Here is a 10,043-nt window from a genome sequence, read left to right on the forward strand (position 1 = left end):
AGTCTCGATGTTTTGTTCAAGCTTAATGTCCGGTGAAATTGTATGGTGTACCATGAAAGCACTTTTTGGAAGCAAAATCCTATTCCGGTTAACTTGTTATCCCTCACAGGCGCAGTTAATACCAGAATGAATGGGATAAGGAAAGGATGATATAAAATATGTAGTTAGAAATTAGTTATTTTCATGTGCCGGTTATTATTCCGGTTAAAAGACTTGCACCTTTGTCTTTTCTGTTTTGTTGATGAAAGGTTATTTTACGAGTTGGGGGCTGTTCGGAATGGTCACAGCTCTTTGCTTGGTGGTTCGAGCCTTGGGTACCGTATCTTAAAATTACTTGGATGGTTATAATACAAGTGGGATTTTCATCCCCCCCTCTCTAAAATAAATAAATATTTGCATCAATTAAGGGAACAAAAAAGAGGGGATGGCAAAGTTTTGGAGACTCTAGAGAACCATCGATCTCCGGGTGTCCCGATTTGACCGAACGGTGTGGATCAGCGGTTCCAGCTCCAAAATGCGGTGTTTGTCGCTTATACCAGGGATAGGATAGGATAAGTCTGCTATGCACCTCTGGTCTTATCCGCTTCCCGGACTAGGTCATGGAGTGCCTTCCGGTATGCATGCTTAAAAAGATTTGGCCAACAACTTGGCGGCATTTCCTACTAATACTTGCCACATGGCTGCTCTTATCTTGTGATGTTCTCGCTGTACCAACATGTAGACTGATACTAGAGGTGATCCATCAGAGGCTTCGCACGTAAGCCATCTGTATCCGGTGACAGCCGTGTTTAAATTAAGCCCTACTTACTTCCTCAGAGGGCATACACGGCTGCTGAGGCTTAGCAGTCTTAGAAAACAGTTTTCCAGTCATCAGCATTGAAAGATGAAATTTTGACCTTTGTTCAAGAATGTTGCTAGCAGAGGCTCATACATGGCCTTTGTTCAACGCATTTGTTCTCCAGGTTTTCAGTCAAACCATCAAGCTTTTAACTCTTAAGATTCAGGCACAGCTGATGAGGGAAACTGGACTTCTTGCAACTAAATGCATTGGACCCTTTGTGTTCATCACATTAAATGAAATATATATAAATAATTAGACTTCAAGATTAAAAAAAAAATAATCAGGCAAGAGCCTTCGTGGTGCACCAAAAAGCTGATAAATTTAAGCTTTGTGAATTTCAACATCTCCCAGTTCCAACAAAACTGAACTGTCACAGCTGGTGGTCTACCAGGAGCAACCAAAAAAATTATTGGATAGCTGGGACGACCGGCAGGCAACTATTCTGCATCAGGGTAGAGATGTCACATGAGAACAACGCTCGAGGAAACTTTTCATGGCTTCATATGTGGACCAACAAATGGCAGCAGCTGGAGCATGGAATAGAACTCTGGGCTTCAGACCTTGTATTAAAGCTCGAGGTCCATCTTTGGCTACTATTTTCTTAATAGCCATTATAATTGAGCTACTGCTAAATGTATCAGCACCGCAAACACCCTGCAGAGAGACACGTAGGATAACTATGAGAAACTTGTCATGAGGAGAGCCTATGAATACGAAACATCTCAACAAATTACCCACGAGCATAAAATACTGCACCCCAAGCAGCTTATATGCTTCAGATGACGCCTCATTCAAGCATAAATGTGTTGACATCATTACTAAGATTTGAAAGGAGCTAGAAGGGAACAACCTTGGAGATTTCAAAAGTTAATTATGAAACAGTTGTTAACAATGGATTACCCCGAAGAACATCATAACTTACGTCTTGGAAAACATTGTGTCCTTTCCCAGCAAGAAGAAAATAAAGTAGAATTGCAAAAGCATACATGATTAAGCATGACATACAGGAAATTGGGACAGAATTAGTTAGATAACAGAGGTGGCAAAATGCTTCAAGGCACCCATTATGCGCACATGAGAAGTTCATAAGACCCACAAATGCTGATCTAGCAATTTTGTAGTCAACCAACTTCCAGTGTTTGGCAACAACTTCAGTGAATTACACTAATCTCCTTATGCCACATAGCAATAGAATTGTAACATGAGCACCATAGAATTACTTATTGAGATGACATGCATGTCAGCATGGATGGGAAACAAAAGGCTAATAATATAGAAGATAACCAGGCTCTTTGTCATGTATGTACAAGCTAAAAACCTTCAGTACTAAACATAACTGCTGAAAAAAATCAAAGCAGGCAGAGGATGATTATAGTCTCATCTGAAAAACAATTCTTATTAAGCTATCTACAGTAGCTTTTAAGTTCTTTAGGTTTTTGGCATAAAAAAGGTAATTTAGATAGTGCCAGAATACCACTCAAAAGTTAAACAATTGTTTAAGAGCATTGCTTACAAACCTCCAAGCACCAGACCATTTCCCAGTGCCACTGCAAGATGATGCATCCCTCCCCCAAACGGAACTAGAAAAGATGAAACCCACTAACAGGAGATACAAGCCCATCTTATTTACATTCTCATCTCGTCGTTGGTTTCTATCCAATGCAAAGTCTTTCGGAGACAATCACTATTATGTATTCATCCAAGTTCTCTTCAAGTCTACTCTTTTCTGACCTTTCAACGTGGATAAAAGTACCGTTTTCCAAACCGACCCGAACGAGGCGATTCATCCCGTACTAAACTGAGCCACCGCTAAATTGGAACAGTTCGGTGGGTCGGTTCGGTTTATAAACCATGCCCTCCCCCTGTGTTCAATCGAAGGTTCAAAAAAGTGCTTTCTCTCTCTTCTCTCTCGCTCGCCTGCTCACTTCTTGCTCGCTCTCATTCTCTCTCCCCTCTTCGATGTTGACCGACATTGACTAACACCGAAATAAGTCCTTCTTTCTCTTTCTCTCTCTCCCCTCCCTCTCTCTCTTCCTCCCTCTCCTCCCTCTTCCCCTTCTCGGTAAGCCCCCTCCCTCCCTCTCTTTCTCTCTCTCCCTCCTTCTCCTTCTCCCTCTTCCCCTCTCCACAAACCCCCTCCCTCTCTCCATATCCCCCCTCTCTCTCCCACCCCTCCCTCCCCCTCTCTCTCTCTTCCTCCCTATCCTCCCTCTTCCCACTCTCCATAAGACCCCTCTCCTCCCTCCCTCTTCTCTCTCTTCTTCCCTCTCCTTCTCTCTCTCTCCCCATCTCCCTCTCCCTGATTCGATACACCCCGGTTGGGTACCATATGTACCAATACCGTATCGGACCGGTCACCGGCCGATACAAACTCTAGTACTGGTCCGGCAAGCCTATGATAAGAGATATCTCCTCAGCATGCCCATAATAGCTTATGTTGCATATGCTCTCTTAACTACCTAATATTTTAATCCACAGTATACCATATTCATCTTGCTTTTTTCCTCTTCAAGGCATCACTGTATGTTTGTCCTACAACAATTCACAACATACAGAAGAAATGTTCTCAAGATATCTAATCTCATCAAGGTTTTATCTTGGACAAAAATTGTACTGATATACAGTTTAAGCACATAAACACAACAAACAATACTTAAACACATATACATAAACATACAGATGGAGACAGAACTATATATAAAGACAAGCAAGCAGCAAGTAGGCATGTGCGCACGCGCAAAACGTGCGCGTGCACACATACTATAGAAAAATAGAGTGCTTTTAGAACTACCTGAACTCAAATACTTCCCATACAAGCAAGCAGCAACTATGCACCACCCAAAACTTGATTCATCATACAAAAATGCAATTATAACATGGGCTGATATAAACCATATATTCGTGTTTTCAATACTTTCACACCTAGAGGCAATCAAACTTTGCCACTTTGACCACAAAATCAGCTGCAAGATGTGCATCATCAGCCTCCTTTTCTCTTGTCATATGGATCTAGAAACAAGCTGGTACAGCTACTTGGAGATAAAGTTTCTAAGTGCATTAGCATATGCATCTGCAATCTCAATCTACCCACAAACAATGTTTAGCAAATATGTGACAAGATACCTCCTAGCTGGCCTTCTTTGATGGTTTGCATTCCACACCGATCTAGTTGTAAAGGTAGAGCCAAGACACATCTAAAATATGATGGTAACAAGGTTCTTGCTGTTATATTTATTCATTAATTGTTCTTTGTCAATAAAAGATTGATCAAATCAAAAGGATCTTTAGAAAAGCTAAATGCACAGGCGTTACCCACATTTAATACACTAATTTGGGATACAGGGTTGTGCTTGAATTTTGTCCTTTGGCCTGTAATTTTGTCTTGAGAAAAAATTTAGACCCTACACTAAATCTTTCCTCTTGTCCCACTACTTCGTGAATCTCCTCATCTAGAAAAATCTAGAGCAATGCTCAGTGCTTGACTTTAAACTGCATAAGAGATAGTATGCCTCTGTATACGACAACAAGCTCTACATGTTTAACGAAAGGCCCATTTGTTGCAGAAACTCAAAATTTCTCAGGGCTTCTACACCAATTCACGGAGGACTTCCATAAGACTTGTAGTCAGCCAAACTCTGTTGATTCAACTTGTGATCCATCCAAGATTTTTCATTTTGGAAAGACAAAATTTAAAAAAAAAAAATGTTGTCTAAAGTTCGATCAAATATCAAGATTTGAACCTTTTAGTACTCCAATGACCAGAATCCTTATAAGATGCCCTTAAGACATTAAATCAATGTCCTTGAGAATTTGATAAGCTTCTCCCACAAAATCAAAGTAATATATTGAGAATCTTTAAAGTGGGATAAACGTTGCTATTCTATTAGATAGATAATTTGAAAGGCAGGTAGGCATGCAAGCACGTGTGCATCGCCATACCCTTTAGAAAAAGAAAACTCCAGTTCATGAAATGTCATATTTATATCTTGCAAAAAATTAGATTCTTATTCTGTTGAAAATCTGGTATACCTTGATGAGTAAAATTTGAAATTTTGAATCCTTGCATTCTAAAGAAAAAATAAAAGATCTGTTCTTTAAATTGTAAGTGCACTATCAGCATATAGATATCACCCAACCCTTGCTTTAAGAGGGAGACCACCACACCAACTACATTCCTCAAGAGACAGATGGGACAGTTCTCTATTCTAGAAGCTGTACCCAAAGTTAAATTCAGTCACCAAACTGAATTTGATTGTGATAAGCAGTATGAGACTTTTGTTTAATTTTGAGAAGAATCCTCCACATCCTTTCATTATCCCCTCTTAACAAAACATAGCAAAATGTGCATACTGAGGTAATGTGTTCTTCAGTCCCGACTGTTTTTGACATCAATTTTTTTCTTTTCTTAGACTTCATGTGTAATATCCTATTCTTTTTCACTACTCACAAGCACACCCAGTCCAACAAATTCCACCAAAAGAGCTAGCGATCTCATCACCCTAAACTATTACATTCACTGTCAGAGCAAACACTAGAACACTAGTTTTGTTCCCTCGTGCATTGCTTCTATTAATGCAGCAATAAAAAAGAAATACCGACATCAGTGATACCATTCAAGGATCTTCCAGAATTGTTGTGTATTTCCATCTATAGTCTAAAACTTCTTGATAATTATCAAGCTTCATTCGCCCCGTTTCCGCAACCAAAACTGCAGATTTTCTATCATTCACATATTAATACAGGGGAGAGAACGAAGAATACAGGACGACGACCATACCTGGCACTGTAGCCTTGTCTTCACGACGTCTAATGGAGTCGTGACGGCTCCGGCCAAAGCTCCGGCGGCCCCTCCCGCAGTCACATGAACCAAGAGCTGCTCCTCGTTCAAGTTCTCCGGCGTGATCCCATTGAGTGCCTTCTTGACCGCCTCATAGGTCGCGAAATGCACCGCGGTGAACGGGGCATTCATGATGACGGTGGTCCGATAGGAGGCGTAGAACGCCCCCAGCCCTTCCTCTCTAAGCATCCGAAATACGCAATCCCTCACCCCACCGTAGGGGCTCCGGCGGAGCTGGAGGCGCTGCTTGACGACGTCCATGGGGGTGAGGACAGCGTCGCTGGCGGTGGTGGCGAGGACGCCAGAGATGGCGTGGATAAGGGGGTGGTGGCGGCCGTCGGGCCGGTTGCCACCAAAACGGTCCTTGCAGACCTCGTAGACGGCGAAGTAGACGGCGTGGGCCGGGCCGGCGCCGAGGCCCATGGCGGCGATACCGCGGTAGAGGCCAGAGGGCCCCTCGGAGCGGACGATGGCGGCGAGGAACCGGCCTACCAGGGCGTGGTGGGGGGAGGAGGCGGCGAGCATCTGCATCCGGGTCTTGAGGGTGTCCACCGGGAACATCGCCATGTGCTCCACCATGCCGGCGATCGACCCCGCCACCATGAAGTTCCAGAATCCGAGGCCGTCCATCCGGTCTTCGGCGGAGGATGCGGCGAGAACCGGGGTTTCGAGCTCTCGGGGGGGATTCATCGGAGTAGGTTTGCGGCCATCGAAGTAGGGTCGGAGATCACCAGAGATGTGGGTGAAACCCCGGCCCTGATCCTAGTTTTGGGCTTGGACGAAGGATAGGGGAGAGGGGGCACGGGGACTGGTGGGGTAGAGAAGCGACGGTGAGGGAAAGTTGTGGACAGGCCGCACAGGTGTTTGTCGGAATGAGAAGCTCGCGGGAGTGCAACTGGGGCTGTTACTCGTACCGATAACCCGTTAAGGAGATCCGATTTTTGAAAGCTTTCGGATTTAGCTCCGAAATGGATCCCTGATAACTGGGCCTAGACTCGACATTTCATACACCCAACCTTAAATAAAAAAAAAAAAATTTAAAAAAAAAGGAACTCGGACCTTGGGATAAAGCTGTCACACGTGGGACGAAGGACAAAACGGTATCCTGGAATAAGTTAATATAGAATAATTGGATTAATTTCCATCTACGCAAGCATGCAAATCTTCAGATTGTCATATGATAAAGAAATTCTAAACATACAACTATAACGTAGTAATTAAACTTGCCAAAAGACAAAACCAGTCATCAACATATGGTGTATTATAGGAGTTACTGGCCAGCTTATTGGGTTTGTTTCAAAAGACTTGAACTTGAAACCCTAGTTCAACAGACGGCCCTTGTCTTACATGTTTTGCTAAATCGAGCAACCAAAGATAGTAGGCACCTAATCTCTGTCAGTTATCTCAATGGCAATGAACAAGCACAAGGTCTCCAAATATTTAAAGAATCAATCATAGAGGATCTAAACTATTTGCTTATTCATGGCAGAACATGCTTTAGGGCACTCCTAAAGTGGAGATGAAAAGTTTTGTGTACTCATGATCATTGAATTGGCCATCCACAATCAACAGATCCATTGTAACAAAATTGTGAGTTGCACCAATCCTCCCTCCACCTGGTAAGAAGATTGTTTATAGCACCTTAAAAGTTTCATACGTTTATAGCAACCTACAAGTCATTCATGTTGTTTTTATTACCCTCCCGGCCTAGCTTGAAGGAAGGGGCAGTGCATGCCTTTATCGCAGCATAACTTTTTATTCTCCTGTAATTTTTTTTTTACTGATTGATGCTTCGGGATGTACTAATATCCGTTGTGTGTAAGCTGCTATATTCCAAAAAAAAAAAAAAAAATGATTAAACCAGCATATCATTGTAATCTATTTTTGAGTTATTCATTCTAAATTCACATTTGAAAAATCTCAAAGATTTATTTGTTCTTCTCGAGCTTACATTTGAATTTTGCAGCATCAATTGTGTCCATATAAATTATTGCTTGATGACTAATTCTTGTTGTGGTCTCCCAAATCATATTATAAAACAGGCATCAATCATTGAACACGAATATTTTTTATAGACCTTGACTTTCCTCCCAATATTTTACACATGCCATGCACGTGCATTAAAAAGAGCGACACGCCAACACTTTTTCAATTTTGCTCGAGTTATGCTCGAAGTCCCTTTCTGTAAAAAATCTGAAAGGGTCCGTCATTTCACATTTTTGCTGACTGGCCCTTCCATCCAACTTCTCTAAACAAGCATTACAAAATGACTCATCTGACCATCACACCTCAATTCAAGTCAATTAAGTTTTTCGAGTCAGCTATATGTGAATCATTTTCCTCCATTCGGCTCTATTTAGGATCATACTTTTTAAAACATGCAGCATATCAAGGTTTTTTTACTACTTCAACCCATATGAATTTTTTTCTACTTCTACTTTCCTTTCTTTCTACATCTATCAAATTACTCATTCATACCAATAATATCATCCGCCTATATTATATATATCCAAATCATTTGAGTCATCCTTCTCTGTCCTTAATTAATGCTACATCTATCTTTTTAGAAATTGGTTCATTTCTTATTCCATCTTTTGTTACGTACTTACGTTGCCAAGCATTCATCTCAATAGTTTTATTTCAACCGTACTCATCTTATATATATGTGTGTGTGTGTTATTTTCTATCCAATGTTTTGTACCATAAAATATAATCGGTCATATGACCATCCTATAATTTTTTTTCTTCAACTTGGCCAATATCTGCGATCGCATTATATCTTAGTTGTACTTCCCCATTATCCAATCTCCTCTAATCTTATAGATGACATCTTTTCTAATCTTCCTCTATGAATAACTGATCCTAAATTCCAAAAATGATCACTCTAAAGAACTTCACAATTCTCTATTTTTAATCGATCTTTATTTATATTTCTAATTTTACTAAAACGATATTGTATATATTCAATCTCTATCTAATATAATGTAAAACTCATTGTTTTAATACAAGCTTCCATAATTCCAACTTAAGCTAAGCTTCATCTTTAGTTTTATCCCCTAAAATTATATCACGTAAAAGTAGAATGCGTCAAGGAATATCGTTATTATGTGCCTAGTAAGCTTATTTATAACCAATGTAAAATGTTAGAGTAAATCCATGCTATAAACCTATTGTGATGGAAAACTTACTAATATTATTACTATTAGTATTTCTCATACAAGTAACCACTTATGTGACCATTGCATGTCTTAAAACTTTGCAAGACATCTTTTTTTTCAATCCGGAAAACTCGAATCTATCGAATAGCATGATAAATAATAAAAAATTTAAAAAGAGAAGTTTAAACTTTTTATTTTTATTAAATTTTCATGATCTATAAAGTATGATATAGGATTGGGGTGTACTCATCTTCCTTTTGGTGAATTCACTTTTAGATTACACAATAGTCGCTTCGAGATCTATGTAGACGGATAAATGAAAAAATTCTAAATGCTCGGAGATCTATGCAAAGCACAATCTACGATCCATGGCACGAGAGGAGATGAATCACTCTTTCATGGAACCTACGCAAAATAAATATTTCAAGAACTCCGGGCTAAAATAGTACAGTTAAAGAATATTTTTTTTTGTTGATATTGGAAATCTTGTACGACCTAGGTTTGGCCAGCCTTAGTCTTTTCAAAAAGGAGCCCATTAATAAAATGCATGTCGAGGACGACCACGGGGAAGGTTTCAACGTAGAAAGGTTTTATTTGCGCATGTTGTGACGTGTGCCGGTATTTAACGATCTCACTCGCTCTCCCTGCCGGCGTGGCCCCCACTTGTGAAACAATATAGATACGTTTGGGGAACGGGGAGGACCGAGCATTATTAAACGATGGACATATTCCTTTACCTCTACGTGCTGGAGAAAGTTGATAGAATCACGCATGCGACTGATATTGATATGAAGCACCTTATGCTCGAAGCTCAAATCAAGATGTTCGCATCGATGCAAAGAACAAATATGATCAGATATTGAATGATTTAGGCAAAGACCTCTTACAACTCTTGCATGGTTGATGCAGACTTGATTATTGGCCACCTAATTCAAATAAGCCACATCCTTACATCTCACATATCATTATAGCATTGGCTTTACTCAACCACATCCTCCCATCAGTGCTACCATGTGATACGCACCTCGTGCTACTGATTTGTTATAAAGTGTTACACTTAATCGCTATCATCATATGAACCTATAATGATCTGTGATTTTTTAGAGCTGGAGGAGGCAAACTTATTTATGATGCGGTGTTAAAATCATATGATTGATTGATTGTACCAAATTTAGTCGGTCTTATCAAATTTCGTCAGCTTTCTAGT

The 10,043-nt window shown here is 40.4% G+C and overlaps 1 protein-coding gene across 1 annotated transcript; it reads right to left on the reverse strand.

The window, feature by feature from the left end:
* Positions 1-1,032: 1,032 nt before the first annotated feature.
* LOC103708999 (mitoferrin-like) lies at positions 1,033-6,583 on the reverse strand. Its single transcript, XM_008794140.4, has 2 exons — positions 5,619-6,583; positions 1,033-1,495 (listed from the first exon to the last, which is right to left on the reverse strand). Exons 1-2 carry the CDS (start codon positions 6,366-6,368, stop codon positions 1,289-1,291), a joined length of 957 nt encoding a protein of 318 aa, XP_008792362.1. The 5' UTR covers positions 6,369-6,583; the 3' UTR covers positions 1,033-1,288.
* Positions 6,584-10,043: the final 3,460 nt, after the last annotated feature.

Source organism: Phoenix dactylifera, chromosome 11, assembly GCF_009389715.1.
Source record: "Phoenix dactylifera cultivar Barhee BC4 chromosome 11, palm_55x_up_171113_PBpolish2nd_filt_p, whole genome shotgun sequence".
Taxonomy (NCBI): Eukaryota; Viridiplantae; Streptophyta; class Magnoliopsida; order Arecales; family Arecaceae; genus Phoenix; species Phoenix dactylifera.